This window comes from Schistocerca serialis, chromosome 3 (genome assembly GCF_023864345.2).
Source record: "Schistocerca serialis cubense isolate TAMUIC-IGC-003099 chromosome 3, iqSchSeri2.2, whole genome shotgun sequence".
NCBI lineage: Eukaryota > Metazoa > Arthropoda > Insecta > Orthoptera > Acrididae > Schistocerca > Schistocerca serialis.
In genome coordinates, this window is record NC_064640.1 from 482,290,103 (window position 1) to 482,307,556 (window position 17,454).

General features: G+C 38.8%; 1 protein-coding gene across 2 annotated transcripts in view; it reads left to right on the plus strand.

Annotated features, from left to right (window-relative positions):
- The first annotated feature begins 445 nt into the window (after positions 1-445).
- LOC126470371 (vesicle-associated membrane protein 2) overlaps positions 446-17,454 on the plus strand; it is a 186,802-nt gene continuing 169,793 nt past the window's right edge. Inside the window, exon 1 of one of the 2 annotated variants that reach the window (XM_050098188.1) lies at positions 446-550. In XM_050098188.1, coding sequence (XP_049954145.1) covers positions 510-550 — 41 coding nt within the window. In that variant the 5' untranslated portion in view covers positions 446-509. Of the gene's footprint in view, positions 551-13,196; positions 13,342-17,454 lie in introns of those variants that run through there. The other variant, XM_050098189.1, reaches the window with a different exon arrangement.

A 17,454-nucleotide genomic window follows, 5' to 3' on the forward strand; every position in this document is an offset into this window, starting at 1 on the left:
TTCGATCCTTACGTATATACATACCTTGACATTTGCCGTACATAGAAATTGATGTCAGTTGGAGTAGCGCTTGCTACTTAGATGTTAGAACGCTCGCTGTGAACGGTCAAGAGTCATCCGTCTGAAATCTCTGGCAGGACAAGTAGGTGGATAGTTACGATGCAGTACTTTGATGATCACTATCTTTCCCACCCAAACATAAAAAGTACGTAACTGTTCGTACAGATCCCGAAATGTTGCAGCAGAATTCTGCAACGTAAGAAGTAAAGCTTACCGCAACGACGTGCACTAAATGACTGTCAACTGACGATACTTCGTACGCCAGACGGTCGCTACTGCTCTGAGACCGCATATCGAAAGAATGCGGTTTGGCAACCACGTAAACGTTGTATTGATATTGTATGACGGCTAATTAGCTTCTTCCTGTTTCTATGTGACGGCTGAGATACGGCTACCAGCCATTTCAGTATTGTCTCTATATTGCCTCGCTGTACCGGCTGTCTCATAAGATGGTGGCGGTCTCGACTTTAGTTATCGTCTCGGATGAAGTGTAAGTACTAAATCACTTGTGTAACTTAGATAACAAAGAAAAGCTGAAGTTCCTTGGCGCGGTATAGATATCAGTCCCGAAATGGCGAGAAAAGTGTCGAAAATATTGCTTCCAGAAGAAGAAGAAATTTGTTTAATTCAGACGTCGACTTTTCTTCACGTATTTGAACTTCAAGGAGTAGCTTATCGACTGTTTAAAAACCTTCTGTCATTAGAGAACATAGGTTCAAATGGCTCTGAGCACTATGGGACTTAACATCTGTGGTCATCAGTCCCCTAGAACTTAGAACTACTTAAACCTAACTAACCTAAGGACATCACACACATCCATGCCCGAGGCAGGATTCGAACCTGCGACCGTAGCGGTCACGCGGTTCCGGACTGAAGCGCCTAGAACCGCACGGCCACACCGGCCGGCAGAGAGTATAGGGTTCACTACGTAGCAGCGCGGGGTAGCCGTGCGGTCTCGGACGCCTTGTCACGGTTAGCGCGGCTGCCCCCTTCGGAGGTTCGAATCCTCCATCGGGCCTGGGTGTGTGTGCTGTCCTTAGCTAAGTTAGTTTAAGTTAGATTAGATTAGGTAGATTAGCTTAGGGAACGATGACTTCAGTAGTTTGGCCCCATAGAACTTACCACGAGTTCACTAAGTAAATGCCGGCCGGAGTGGCCGTGCGGTTCTAGGCGCTACAGTCCGGAACCGAGCGACCGCTGCGGTCGCAGATTCGAATCCTGCCTCGGGCATGGATGTGTGTGACGTCCTTAGGTTAGTTAGGTTTAATTAGTTCTAAGTTCTAGGCGACTGATGACCTCAGAAGTTAAGTCGCATAGTGCTCAGAGCCATCACTAAGTAAATAATATTTATTCCTGCTGTTCGGTTATCATCAACTTATTTCTCTGCGAATACAGTTCAGTCAGTCACTGTCCCCATCAAATGTACGATATGGCTGGTTCCGTGACGAACTTTCACTATTCACTCATAAGCCATTTTCCGAAACAAATATCGAAATTTTAACGCTTGTGTACGAAAATTTCGGTTGCCCACTTCCAAAACAATTTTGAAGATAATCATTTATTTGATTTGTGAAATCTGACAAACACTTCATTTTTAATGTATCTAACATTTGGCACTACTGTCACCTCAGTACCGCAGCCACAGCATGGAACTATGTATATATTATTAATGGACTCGCCACTATCGGTACCTAGGTACTGTCGCTGCACTGAGAACCTCCCTGTCCTATTTTTAATTGCTGTGAGACCATGTTCCCAGTGACTTAAGACGTTTACTATGTGTTTTTCAAGGATCTCGACTCATGACACAGTAGAATATTTAGTCTTAAAAATGCTTATTATTGAACCTTTTAATACTTCTTACCATAGCATCAGTTATCAGACATAAATGACCGATAAATCGGCACTAAAGTAATTTTCTCTCTCATTAATTTGTCGCTTGAGAACAGTTCACTAGTTGTGTCAATTTTCTTTCCTTTCTTGTAACTGTATCTGCGATTTATGAGAGGACAGAACTAGAACCGCAGTCAGTGAAATGAGTACGACATAGAAGCACAACTGCGCTCTGTGGAAAGTGCCGTGCGAGATAGCCCATTGGTATATCACTTCTTCACGAGGACGATGATTTACCTCTTCAGGGAACAGAAGCTTCATTTGATTGTTTTTAATAACTTTTGAAATTTTTATGCGTATTACACGCATTAAAAATCGAACTTCTAATTACCAGACTCCGCTTAAAATTGTTTCCAGCGCGGGTGAAAAATTAAGAAGGAAGAGGACTAACGAAGAAAATAAAATACAAGTACATACAAATATCGCTGAAATAAGCAAAGAGAAAATCGTTAAGACTCTGGATACGGTTTGTGAAGGACTCGAGTTAAAATCACCGTCTAGCTGCCCAGGTTTATTTTGTTCGTGGTTTCACTGTATCGCACAAAGCAAACGCCTTGAGGAAAGGAAGTACGGTGCTCGATGCCTAATAATCCCGCTGACGTTAAACCATAGCATCCTTTTCACCATAACTAGTGAGCAGTGATGTATTAAGGTTGTGCCACTCAGATAAGACAATCTTTACGTCGTTTCCGGGCCGGACGTTGTATTACGGACTGATAATTATTAACCGTCAACTGCAGCAGCGAGCCAAACTAGAGACCGTTTCATTTGTGCATCTCTGATGTCAGATCATTTCTTTTGAGAAACACAAACCAGTACGTTGTACTGGACGCAGAATATTAAACAGAAACGAAAATATTATTGTGTGTACATCAAGGGAGCATTATAGGACCTCTAATATTCTCAATATGCACAAAACTTTCTTCACACAGAGTCAGCAGTACTCTCCGATTTTTCGCTGACGATGTTATTGTTTACACCATAGTATCATCATTTTTGTAAGTAAATGCTGATCGACTTTATATTTCCAATCGATGTACTGAATGGCCGCTCTTTTTAATTGCCATATATGTGGTATAATGCCCAAAAGCAAGAGGAAACGTCGACTGTAACCAATTATAACATTAGTTGTAAACTTGTGCAGCCCATTATATCGCGTGAATAACTTGAGATGATGCTACAAAGTGATATTAAATTGAGTGGACAAGTGAGAACAGTACTAACAAAGCTAAAGGAAGACATATTTGTTAAGAGGGTAATAGAAGACTGCAGTGTGCTTGTTAAGGATGCCACGTACAACACGAAAATAGGAAATTTATGGCCGGCCGGAGTGGCCGAGCGGTTCTAGACGCTACAGTCTGGAACCGCGCGACCGCTACGGTCGCAGGTTCGAATCCTGCCTCGGGCATGGATGTGTGTGATGCCCTTAGGTTAGTTAGGTTTAATTAGGGTATTTATGAAATTGAATTGACGGCAGATGTTGAAGGAACCAGAGATCGATATACTTGTTGAGACAGTATATAATAGACGCTCAGAGAACTTAAATGGGAATTGTTGGAAGAAAAGGGATGGTATTCATGAATCACCATAATAGGTAAATTGAAACAACAATTCCGCTGTCTGCATTGTCTTTCATGAAACATTAGAAACACGAAGAGGAAGAAATTATGTTATGCGGACAGGGCTCGGGAAACGCTTTATTTGCTGCAGCTAACTGTCTTATGCTGACATTATGATTGTCGTCAATTGCACGAAAAAGTTCCTCCTCCACATCAGGTGTCCTCGTCCTCCGACCCCCCCCCCCCTCCCACCCCCACCCCGTCGCAAGTGCTGGCCTTAAACTTCTCTTTCTGCCAAAATTGACTATCAGTTGCTTCAAACGTCCTCCTGTAGGGGCACTGTCATTCTAAAAATCTCTCCCGATACAAACGTTGAGCTTCACGGTCATTATCATCTGCTAATCCGTACAGCAAATGAGAATCTGCCAACTCAGCATTTGAATGTACTTCCACTGAACTCCGTGGAAACCAAGTCAAGATGAACGCTGAAGAGTTGGCGTTAGGTGCTTGCACAGTCCACGATGAACTCTTAAACAGTTGATGCTACGTGCTTGATGCTAGTAGGGCAATAGAATGAGCTATATGCCTACATTTCTATCGTTAAATTGTAATAAAAACACTGGCGGTGAAACTAAGAATTACAACATACTACGTATTCTGACCGAACGTAACCAAGACGTTACATTTCATATAAGAATATTTATCATGTAATGATGTTTCTGTGTGTTTACCATGATTAATGTGATTATGAAGATAAGTAGAAAATGAGCCCTAACTTGGAAACAAAGCATTTCCGGGTCCACGTCCATAAAACACATTTTATTCCTTTACAAGGGAGGAATGTTTCGTGAAAATTTGGCCATATTAATTTTTATTACACCTCGTATGTAAATTAACATACTGGTCTAGTATTCTGGAGGAACTGCTTCCACATCTTAGTCTGCTCATCCAGATTTAGGTTTCTCAGTAATCACTTCTGACGTATACCTGCACTCTTCGGACAGTAGAAAACCATCCACGTGCTACTGAGTTAGTCGTCCCTCTCCAATGACCATGGTAGCAACGAAATGTTTAACCTTTCATCTTTTTCACTTACAGAGGATAGCTCTGAGCACTATGGGACTTAACATCGGAGGACATCAGTCCCCTAGAACTTAGAACTACTTAAACCTAACTAACCTAAGGACATCACACACATCCATGCCCGAGGCAGGATTCGAACCTGCGACTGTAGCAGTCACGCGGTTCCGGACTGAAGCGCCTAGAACCGCTCGGCCACCGCGGCTGGCTCAATTAGAGAGTATTTCCTTTTTGTTGTTGTTGTTGTCTTCAGTCCAGAGACTGGTTTGATGCAGCTCTCCATGCTACTCTATCCAGTATTTCCTTACTACTAGCAAATTAACAGTTCCTTAGCAAGCGATGACAACTGTGTTTATATAAAACATAGTTACTTCGTATCAGGGAGTTCTGATAAAATATTACATCAAATGTGCGTATACAACGCTAAATTAAAAGGCTGCAACCGTGCAGAAAACTCTCTGCATCGACAGTTTCAATTATTTTATCAGTTAGTAGTAATTTTACTAGAAAGAAAGAACATTTTTATGTTATTAATCAGTTTCTATTCATTCTCCATCTGTTTTCGGCTTTTTAGGCAATCCTCAGGTAACCACTGATTGCCAGAAAATGTGTCATGCAGCCTGCTAGTACGTTTCAATCCTTTATCTTTCCTTTGTTTAATGTACTATGAAGAGTTGCAGCAAATGAGCTCTAACATTGAAGTAAACTGTTTCCACACCATTGTCCAAATAACATTTTTTTTTTCTATGTGTTGTGGGAGTCCAACTATAAATTTTTATTACACCCTGTATACAAAATATAAACGAAGTTATCGCAAGATGTTATTGATAACTAAATCACTGAGTAATTCTCTAATGTCAGATGATTGGGATATCACGTTACATCTCATAAATTGCAGGATCCGTACATCAGATTCACCAGATTTAGACGTTTCACGGGAACAGTACAAACAACAGTGGATGACAGAGCAAGAAAAGATGGTTGCTGCAGCTATGCAGGGTAACTGCAGTACGATTAATTGGATTCCAATATCTGCCCAAGTGAAACAAATAGAGTTGACGGATACATACTGCAATCCGTAGCGTGTTATTCGCCGCTTGACCACATAATGAATAAAGTCTCATGGGAAGAGCTGGGAGTCCAGAGCATTACTCATGTAATAATGAAATACAGCAACAGCTGGTTGCAACACTCGTAGCACGTGCCTAAATCTATGCCATCCAACAAGCATGGTAGTATAAAATAGGTCGACGAAGACAAGGGACGCCCGTGGAAAAGATGGAAAATCCCACAACGAGCCGGAACAGGACTAAAGGCCTAAGCTCTGATGCTGCATCTGCTGATAAATTTGTTAAAATTTTACAAATGGTTCAAAAATGGTTCAAATGGCTCTGCGCACTATGGGACTTAACATCTGAGTTCATCAGTCCCCTAGAATTTAGAACTACTTAAACCTAACCAACCTAAGGACATCACACACATCCATGCCCGAGGCAGGATTCGAACCTGCGACCGTAGCGGTCGCGAGGTTCCACACTGAATCGCCTAGGACCGCTCGGCCACAGCGGCCGGCCGAAATTTTATAAATACAGTTGATTTATAGGTTGTAATTGTCTACTTAGATCTAATTTAAGAGAGGAGGAAATGGAAAATCTGTTTGTTCATTTAAAACAAAGCTAGCATTATGCGTCATGTCGCTGCTGATTTCTAATAAATTAAGTAGTGCTATCTTTATACTTTTCTTAGCCATATGAGAAGAGTCAAACTGCAAGTTTCGTAGCCGGTTTTTCATTAGAACAAGCATAAGGAAAACAGAATCAATTTGTTCAGCATCCAGCTTCTCTTATCTTCAGAGAGCCGTATCACCAGAGCTGTGCCTGACTGACGCACGCATAATTTTCAACAGAGCCTGCAAGGATCCTAAATAACACTTTGTGCTAAATGTCTGACTGTATTTTTATAGTTGAAGAATATCCTAGACATGGTATTTCTATTCTAAAACGTATGTTTTATATGAAGTTTTTTCTTTTTGTTGCAAAAGTCTCTGAAATTTTTGTCACTATATGGTAGAGTACACCATATGGTAGATTACACCATTTTTTATCACTAATGATTAACTAACGTGGGCCAGTATAGAGGCAGGATATAATTTACATCTTTAATTTCTATGTAGAGTGGTATCAGTCTATACAGAGTTGTAGTCATTGCTGAAAGCGATGTGTTTGATTGTTCACAATTCTGTTGAAACGCTGAACTGTGCAATGGCACACATATGAGGCAATGAAACATAGAGGTGAGAACTGCATGGTAATTTACAGAAGATCCAACTTATCACTCACATGTCGCTCACAGAATGCTTGACATAACACGGAAAAAGCTCGTAATTCCGTCAAACTAACATTCAACAACGTTACTATAAAACAGCACAGTTGCCGAATGGGTGGACCTCAGCGCTTGATTTCGGTTTCGAACGAACCGAAGTGTTCTTCTTAAACTAGAAGACATAAGCGACGAAATGATTCAGATTCCGCTACCGCTGACACAATAATAATAAGGAAAAAGTTATAGAAATGACTAAATGACTGGATGAGAAATAGTAACGAGAAAGATCTGTTTATTGATACGTCTGTTTCGATATTATAAGTTTCCTATCTTTCCACTCTAAAATTATAAAATGATGGAAAGATAGGGAACTTGTAATGTTTAATTGGACGCAGCCATAAATAGATCTTTCTGTTTACTGCTTTTCATATGTTCATTTAGCCCTTTTATGCACTCTTTTCCTTACTACTTTTGTGTCATTGATAGTGGGATAGTGAAATCTGAAGCATTTCGTCGCTTTCGACTTCTAGTTTAACAAGACAGTCAATTGTATCGTTAAATTGTATATTATAGATGTTATTACCCACAAGAAGATTACTATTTTTGCTCTCCTACGCCGTTCTCCACTTCTTGGACTATACTGACGGATAATAGTTTGGGAAGATATCTATACAAATCGTATTTACGTACGTCGATGTGACTATTATTCCAATAATTTTTCTATATGTGATTAAATCTTCACAGTATTTCCTAACCAAATATTTAATTAGAACGTTTAAATCACGTGTTCCCCAGTCTTACAAATTAGAATTTTTTTTATTTCCTGTTATTGCGAAGACCTGAGGAAATACTACGACTGAACTGCATTCGAATTATCGTTGTAATAATATAGTTTATAGCCTTTTCGAGCATTAATGCAACAATTATTCGCATTCAGTTCAGTTGTAGCATTTCTTCAGCTTACCGTAATACTGGAAATAAAAGATTCTTATTTTTACGACTGGAAAACATATGGTTTACATGTCCTAATTATAATATTGTCGAGGGATCATAGCGAAAATTCAAAGATGTATAGAAATATAATTTACTAACCTCTAAAAGTTGAATATTCGTCCCCACACCGATAAAAATACGACGTATATAAATATCTTTCCACATTATTATCTGAATATAACACATGCACCATAGTGAAATTCAAACATGTATAGAAAAATTATTTATTAACCTCTAAATGTTGAATATTCCTCCCCACACCGAAAAACTACGACGTATATAAATATCTTTCTACAGTATTGTCTGAATATAACACATGCACCCAACAGAAAGCCAGGTCGTAAAATAATTTTGTTCATCTTTCGGCGCCACAGTTGTGTTGGCCTCAGGCATGAAATATTTGATTTATTTTGTGCAGATGGTGTTTGATAGCTTTCATAGATCAGGAACTGACTGCATCATGCAATACACTGCTGTACTCATTTTTTATTTCGACTGTCGATTTTGGTCCCATTCTGACCAAATACTTGTATCAATATCGGTGTGCGGACGTATATTCAACTTTTAGAGATTAATAAGGAGTTTTTCTGTACGTGTTTGAATCTTGACAGTGGTTTCTGTCCCAGTATTATAATTAGGATATTTAAACCAAGTGTTAACCTTTCGTAAAAATTAGAATCTTTAATTTCCTGTTATTATGGTGAACCGAAGAAGTGCTACGATTGAACTGCATCCCAATAATCGTTGGAATAATAGTCACTAGGGATATAAAATATATTATTGCAACGATAATTCAGATGTAGATCAATCGTAGCATTTCTTCAGCCCATTGTAATAAAAGGAAATAAACGATTCTAATTTCTTAGATTGTGGAACACACGGTTTAAATGTCCTAATTAAATTTTGAGTTAGGGACTATTCTGAAGATTGAAACATATGTGGAAAAATTTGTGTTAACCTCTAAAAGTCGAACATACTTCCCCACATCGACACAAATACTATATGTATAGATATTTCCCACATTATTATCTGACAATATATCCCTAGAAACGGAGGAATGGCGTTGGAGAGCAAAAACATTAATCTTTTTGTGGGCAGTTCTTGAAATGTTTCCATTAGATATAACATTTGATATAATAAACAAGCACTCTGCAATGCAATGCAAAACCTAAATGGAACATTCCAAGAATGATTAGTTACTGTATTTCAGGAGTGCGTGGTTGAATACCTCTTGTATGCCACGAGGATAGTCAGAATGTGACCGAACTCAACAGTCACAATAAAAATAAATATCTGATTCACTTCGGCTCTTAAAAATAAAAAAGTCGTTTTCGGCGGCAGGAGTGAAATCAATCAAATATTCCCGGCATAAAAAACTGTACTCTTTTATTTTGAAGAAGGTTCTATTGAAACTATTAATAGTTCACTGGTCTTAGAGGACTATCGTAAGTCTTACTATCGTCATGAATAAATTGTATTTAAGTAGCTGTTAATATGAAGTTTGTACGCGTTGAAGGTTTGTCTGTATATGAGATATGAAAGGTTCTTTTATGGTCTTTATTGGACCGTCGATATAAGTGATTTTGTTGTTGCTACAAAAATAATGTCGTGTTCATTAACTGCTTCTCTATAAACTGTAATAGTGTAAGCTGGCGAATACTTGAGCGGCTATCGATCAAATAAACCAATAAGTGGATAGGCAGTGGTAGCGAGTAATGGTGATATCAGTTTGCGTTCTGGAACACATTTTGTATATCAGTACAGTGGACAGAACGAATTTCAAAACATCAACGATGTGTAATGTAACCCTTGTTAGTTCGCACATGATATCCAAAATGTCATCAGTTCAGCTGTTAAAGTGGAGTCTCAGCGCAACTTTTGAAATATAATCGGTTCCATATAATCTTATGATCTTACCATACACAACGGGACAAAGTCAAATAAAGAAGTTTTTCTGATATTTCTAAACAACCTGAGCTCATTCTTTATCCCAAACACAGAAAATGCAACAGATTCGGAGGTAATTTAAGGTATTCCCGGCTCCTTTTTTTCTTTTCTTTTTCTTCATTCTACGTATTAGTGATAGGATAAACTGTAAAAGCTCTATCCTCAGATACCTTGTAAGTAACAGTGCAAGTTTCCAGTATGATCTGCGCTACGTCTCGAGCAGGCTTAGTAAATGGCAGATGGGTTTGTGCACACTTCACTAAACGTAAAACCGTATTAGTTTTTGACTGCAATATTGATCCACAGAGCAAACCGTTGCATTGTACCTCAGTGTGAGAATGTGTAGGGATAACAGAGCGAATGAACAACGCAAGCGGTAGACTTCCATCCTTTAGTACGATATGGCAAAACTGCAACTCTTTCACCATACAGGCAGTTTGCAGGACACTTACCGCTAACTATACCAACGCAGTTTTCATAATGCGCATTACTAAGGGAAGGGAGAGGAGTAGGGAGGGGGGGAGAGGGGGTACTTTGTGTCCAACCTAAAAAAATGAAAAAAAGAACAAAATTTGTTATTTATTGTTGAGTTACAATGACAAGATATTTTAAAACGATGTACTCATGTGTATATAGTATCCAGCATCTGAAAATATCTTTTAGCCCACTCCTAGCAATACCAGTGCACTTTCAAAGCGCGTGCTGCTAGCGTTGGGGGGCGGAGGGGGGAGGGGGAGGGGTACCTTATGCCCACCATAACATAAATGAATAAATAAAATTAGTAAACTCCGTTAATTGTTGTTGACTTCTACTACAACATAGATTTTAAGGAGATACTAATGTGTAAGTAAGGTCCTGCATTTGAAAGAATATAAAATTCATTGGGGAAGTGATGTCTACTCCTAAGACTTAACTTATAGGATTAAATCTAGCTGAAGAATTTAAAGCGTTAATGAAATCTGGTAGGTGAATTAATTGAAAACGATAAATATTTTTTCAAAATTTTAAAATGAATGTTAACTAACTAGATTACAATATTTTCAAAATGTGGGCACTAAGTAGCCCCCGCTTCGGTACTGCGAGGATTATTCAATTGTCAAGAAATATTTTAAGAGTAAGTGTTATCAGGATAGATTACCATAAAATGGAGTATCCTTAGAAAAGGACAGGACTATGGTCTCAGTAGGATAACCTGAAGTATCACTTGTTTCCAGTGAAAAATCCAAGAAAATCATGTGACACCGTGCACCCTGCCTCCACGGAGATAGATAAGAAGAAAGACTTCACTAGTTATAGAATCTACAGTTGAATGTTGCAAACTGTTTTCCCATACTGGACTGGTGAATAGAGAGGAAAGGATACTTGAAATTATGGCACAATAAAAATATGTAGAGCAAACAAATACAGAAATAAGTTGTAGCAAATTAATACGAGCTTGAAAAAAAGTACGGCACCACAGCCTTGTACTGTACGGACATTTAAACTGACTGTCTTAAACTGCGCTCTTAAGTGAATTACATCACTTTGCGATCGACTATCATTTGTTGTATTCCCCTATATGGTACAAAGGCTTTTGCAACTATCTTGAGCTCAGTTTAAATTGAGGCATACCGTATCCATTATTGGAGGATAATATCTTTGATTAGCAGCACAGAGACTGAGAAGTCTCTATGCAAGACGCGCAGCAAACTGAGATGTGATAACGAACATAAAGCCGTTGCGTTTCGTACATACTCTCTTGCTTGTAAAGGACATATTTTTAAGTTAAACGTTATATTTTTCTCTCTGAAAGTACAGAAACTCACGAATGTTTTGCTATTTTCCGTACCTTAGTATTCAGTACGTCATTAGTGAAACGAACGTGAGATGTCCAAATGATGCTCTCTTTTTTAATTTTTTTAAAGAGAATATAAACTTAGTCTCCCCAGTTCCGTTTTTGCAGAATTCGCACTCGATGTCCGAATTTGAAGAATTTTGTGTGAAACACTGACATCACCTTTCTAAGCACTCAAGATACTGTTTCTTGTAGAACACTACAGATTTTGTGATACTAAATGTTTTTCATCGTGAAAATATTCCACTTGAGATATTTTTTATGGGTCCTGAAGCATCTGAAAATTTGGGAAATGTAGTAAACCAATAGCTAATGAACTGTAAGCAGTCAGACATAATTATCAAACTGAAACTGTTTGTTATAAAGTTCGATAGTAATTCTTTTACCATTCTACCGCGGATACTGCGACTAACGCCTTACTCTTGTTATGGCGATGTACGCAAACAAAACAATACACGTGTCTACAGACCACGTGTGCTCAAGCGTACACGCACACGAGAGACTTTCATAACATGCTGAAAATATGTCACTAGTCTCGTGCTGTTTAAATCTTTATTTCTTAGACGCAAGTTTCAATTACTTACTAAATTTCGTCTGGCAAGAACAATTCGTGTTGTCAGATTGTTCACTCAGTATGGTATTAACCCTGCGACAATCGTAATAGCATTCAACTATTAGGAGGATTTTACATTGTATACGAGAAACTAATATTACTTTTCGCTGCATCCGAAAAGCATGTTTGTAATAAGAGTTATGATGAATGACTGACACATCGTGTGGATTATGCTCAGAGATACATGAAAACAGATACCATTTCTAACTATAACTTATGTTATATGCAGAAATAATCTTGAAATATTTTTCTGAGAGAAAATATACTAGTATCAACGTATAGAAAATTAGAAAGTAAAGAGTATGCATCCATGTGTATGCAGATAATTTTTACACTAATAATGGCTGGTTTATGGCAGACAAATTGGCAAGTAATAAATTGTACACTGTTTGAATAGTAAATTGAAACTGTATCTATGCGTTATATGCTATGTCTAACGTGCTTCAAAAGAATTTAAGTTGTCAGCACTTACCTCAGTGTTCGCGAATTTGTAGCGGTTGACTGGTATACTATGAAACGAAAATTTCATAATGATTTCACGTCCTCGTGAGTCAGTGATCCTGAGTTTTCAAACCCTGTCTCCACTGTACGCAAATGCAGCGCGTGTTATTGACATATTCTCCTTGCGCGGCATCAAGACCCGACTATGACGTCAGCGATGACGTCACCTTCAAATGTCCGCAGAGCGCGTTTCGATGCGCGGCGCTAATCGACCTCCGCATCGAGGTCTAGCCAGCGGCAGCGACGCCCGTGCCGTGAATTTCTTCGTAGGTTTTCTAAATCGCTTTACCACAGTGTTAGACAGTTATCAAAATAAATTATTTTTACGTATTCGGTGTATTTTTTTATTGTTTTGTCGTCAAATTGCACTGTGTTATTTGTGTTACATAGAAGCCTTTGCAGTCGATAGTTGCTCTCGGCACAGCACAGAGGTTGCGTCGATACTCTCGCACCCCCGTCTGGCACATTATCAATACCAGCGCTGGATATATTGTGTGAAAGAGATTTTCCGTTTTACGCTCAGTGCTACGCGAAACCATGTAAGTTTACACACTCTACGATAGCTTGCAACTCTCTTTCATATATACGCTTTCATGTTGTCATATTTATCTTATTTTTAAGTCAGTAAAGAGTAATAATGTAAGTATAAATGTTTTTTCGTAGTGATATGTTGTGGCAATACTTGGCTTTTAAGCATGTTGTTATAACTAGAGGTGATATGGTTCGCATATTAAGTAACCTGCAAAGGCCCTCAGTACTTCCAGGACAATAAAATAAGGCAGAAAGCTTCTTTTAATCTTTTTTTAATCGCTCAAATATGTTTTAAGTTCTATTATTACAAACTATTTTGACAAACTTCCGAATGCATGAATCTGATGCCGTATTGTTTCTTAATAGCGACTGGAGCAAGTAAACGAATATTCTTGAGTTTATTCTTTGTAGTTAAACTGACATATTTTGGAAAACATGTGCTTATAATGGAGTAAAATAAATAGCGATCTTACATCATTACGTGACAGTATGTTTTCGTAATTACACTTAACGCTTTTGTTTAAAAGTCACGCTGGTGAACTGCAGAATTTTATATCACTAACAAAAATAAAATCTAGCGTCAGTTTTATTCTCATTAGTTGTATAGAAACATCACTTATCGAATGTTTTGGCAACTAACTGCTTATTATTAATTGTAGCTCTATTTGACCTTGTGCATGACGATTCTGTTGAGGGTAGTGGAATTTCCTGACGATGAATAATAGAACAGTCGTCCGACTAACATATTCCGCTCAATAATCCTGCAGCATTGTTCAATGCGCCGATTTCGCTTACCACCAAAAGAAAATGTTTACAGCTTGTGACATTAAATTATAGTATCAGAACAGGCAAAAGTAGACCTCTGGTATTCGCAGTTGCAGTTTATCAAGTGTGGCTTATCGATTGTCGGACATTACACTCCCCGTCACGACGCAGAACTCCGTTATTTTGCAGTCTACCCACGTGAAAGAAAGAGCTTAATATCTTGCTTTGTTGCTGATTAGCCTCTTTCTACAATGTGACGGATCTGTGAGTAAAATGTTCATTCTGCGCCACGCGGCGTACGTTATTCGAAACGAAGCTCCAGAGGTTAATGAACTGCTGGAGGACGCGAGAATTTTGTGAATGAGCAAAAACCGAATCCAAAAATAGCCTGTCCCGGATTCAGCTTCAAGGCATTTTGCACGGCAGCACTGCATCACTCGTTGTAGTCGGAATGTTCTGTTCCTCTCTGTTTCTACCGGTGGTCTTTGGCGAATTCAGAATTATACCGGTTCGTCATGTATGTAGGCGAATCTGGATAAATGGTTGTGACAAAACGAAGAGCCGTTACAAGGGGAACGACGTCATCAGAGTTTATTCTTGTCCATGATTAATGTGTACGGTCCTTTGAAATACCGAGGCATCCATCGAGGTTTTTGTGCGAAAAGAAAAAGTTTACTTCTATGTTCGAAGGTATACTACGACCCATATTATGGAAACTCACAGCTGGTTACTTCTTTCGGCGTGCATAATGGACTACGCAACCTGCACACCTGTACATTACGTAGCACTGACTCACCGGCTGACGTGTGTCTCACACATTTGCATTGGTACTATCCGCACTGGCTGAAACAGTAGTGTTTGCGCTCTCCTAAATTATCTCTCCAAAGAACGTAGTTTTACACAATTGTGTAGTTAATAGTTTCCTACGAAAATTTCATACCTGATTTAAATCTAGGTTTGCGAGCAGTTGTAGAGATAAGGTTGAAAAAGAAGTTACAGAAATATTGACTCTTAAATGCTTGGAGTCAAATGATCAGTGTACTGCTGGGTCAACAGAGGCAGTTGGACTTGATTTTACCTAAAAGGAGAGAGAAGCACTTAAAATCGTATTGTATTTTCCCTCATCACTGAAAAAAGGAGAGTACTAGAGCTTAGTCTAGTAACCGTCTAAATGAGTGCGTAGTGCGAAAAAAAAGGCAACCATCCGAATGCTGATAAGCACCACAGTGACCGCTGAGAGGAACCTAGTTATTTCGTGATTTTATAAATTTAAGACGAACATAATAGTTCAGACTCTCAGTCTGCTATGTAAATCGCGACGGAGCGAGATATATTGCTCCGGTAATTTTGAGAGCATGCGGTCACGAGGAATAAATTGTCGGTGTTATCATGTCAGCGTTGAACAGATAGGGTGGCGAACGTACTTTTGGAGAATATCATTGAATTGGTTATTATGGTGGGGAAGAACCGTTTTTGGAGGGTGAACCCTGCTCTTTCCAAACCGATAATAATGCGTATTGTTACAATTTCGTGAATTTTAGAGGTCTTTCAGCATCATTTACAAGTGTGTGCCTTTTCGCGTTTGACTCAAACAACGCTCAACCCTATGTTACATACAAAATTCAAATACCGTTGTAACTTTACTGTGAAGAAACTTAAAGAACGACAAAGAATGCTGGCCCAGGGAGCTATAAGGTATTATGCTAGGAGCACAACACGATACGACCGATATCCGGAGATTCTTCGTGGCATTTTTCGAAGAACAGATTGCCTAGTGAGTACGGTGGGTGAGGGAGACATTCAAAACGCAGATCGTCAATAAATTCAGTTGTACGGGGGCGGTATTGGAAATTGTGTTTTGAGAACACCTGCGTTTCTTTTATTTAACTACTGGCCGAAAACCGTTTTTAGTAGACTTAAATGTAATGAAATGGTAACAGCATTCACTACCGATGCTTAGAACTTAACCAACTTAACCATCTTCGCTCTTTTTCTTGGGCGGGGTTCAAAGACGAGGTCACACTGAAGTCTTTAAAAAAACAAAGCTTTTTCCGAAAAACGAGTTATAACTGAAGACAATTGTGCCCGAAAATATTTTATCTTTAGTGGAGAAGACGAATGCCATTCCTTGTTTGTTCGCTGGTTGTCACGGATGTAGCAGCTAAGAGGGCACTGGCACAAATTGACCATGGTCGTACTATTGACTCAGAACACGTTCAGAGCCGAGGAAGGATTTACAGGAGCTAACCACTAGTTAGGACGTAACTTTTCCGGCTAGGATTTTTACTCTTAACTACGGAAGGTGAATATTGCTTTACTACATATTACTGTGACGTAACCTCACGTGTAATAGACTATGTTTGAATTGCATTATGAAAAGAAAGAAGAATATGCAAATATTGAGAACAAATATTGGACCTGCTATGAATTTTATGTAATAAACAAAATATAAAATGTTTAACTTCCCTAGAATGATGTGAATATACTGAAACCAGTAAAGGGTAGACAATCAATCTGATAACCTAAATAGTAACTGGTTGCTGTAAATCCTTTATCAGTAACATACGACGAAGACACTGTCTTCTTTAATCAATTATGGAAAAGAAACTGCCAGAGCTATGCTCGAACAAGGAAGAAATTGGATGTAACAGAAATGAATGGCAGGTAAGTCGGAAAACAAGCTCCGAAAATGATGTTTTACAGTAGTACTTGGGAGAAACCCTGCTATACAACATATGCTTCATTCGTGTTAGGGTATAAAGGTAAGTTGTAATAGTCAAGTTTAAAGGAAAATACGAAAGTTGAGCCAGTGATAAAATGTTCATCATGTATAAGTTTTTTCCTCAGCTGTATTCAATGCGTGCTGGCCTGCTGCGACTCTGAGCATAGACAACTGACAAGGGGAGGCCACGACGTTGGGATCACAGATTTACTTCAAACTCTCTACACTTTTAGAAGGCCGTTAAAACAACATAATGTGCAAGTAGTGATGTGCAATACCCTGACAGTTTCCAAAAAATCGGAAGAGAAGTTTTACGCGTCTATAATGAGCTTTATATATCTGGGCGTAGGTGCCGCACGTTACAGTTCGTGGAGGTCAGCTGAGTAGCGTTCAAGTTTCGTAAGACGAACGTGTGTGAGGTGACGGTTCGACTCCCGTCCAAAATTGATTATTAATACTTTTTTCATTCCAACGTCGTTGCCTCCCCTAGTGATTGACGTTGCGCAGTTGTTGACACATGACTCACAGAAGAACTAACGGAGTTCAAATTTCTCTCTGGCTATCCACCTGTAGGTTTGCATTGTTTCCTTAAATCGATTAAGACTTACTCCGGATTGTTTTTTTGAAAAATTCA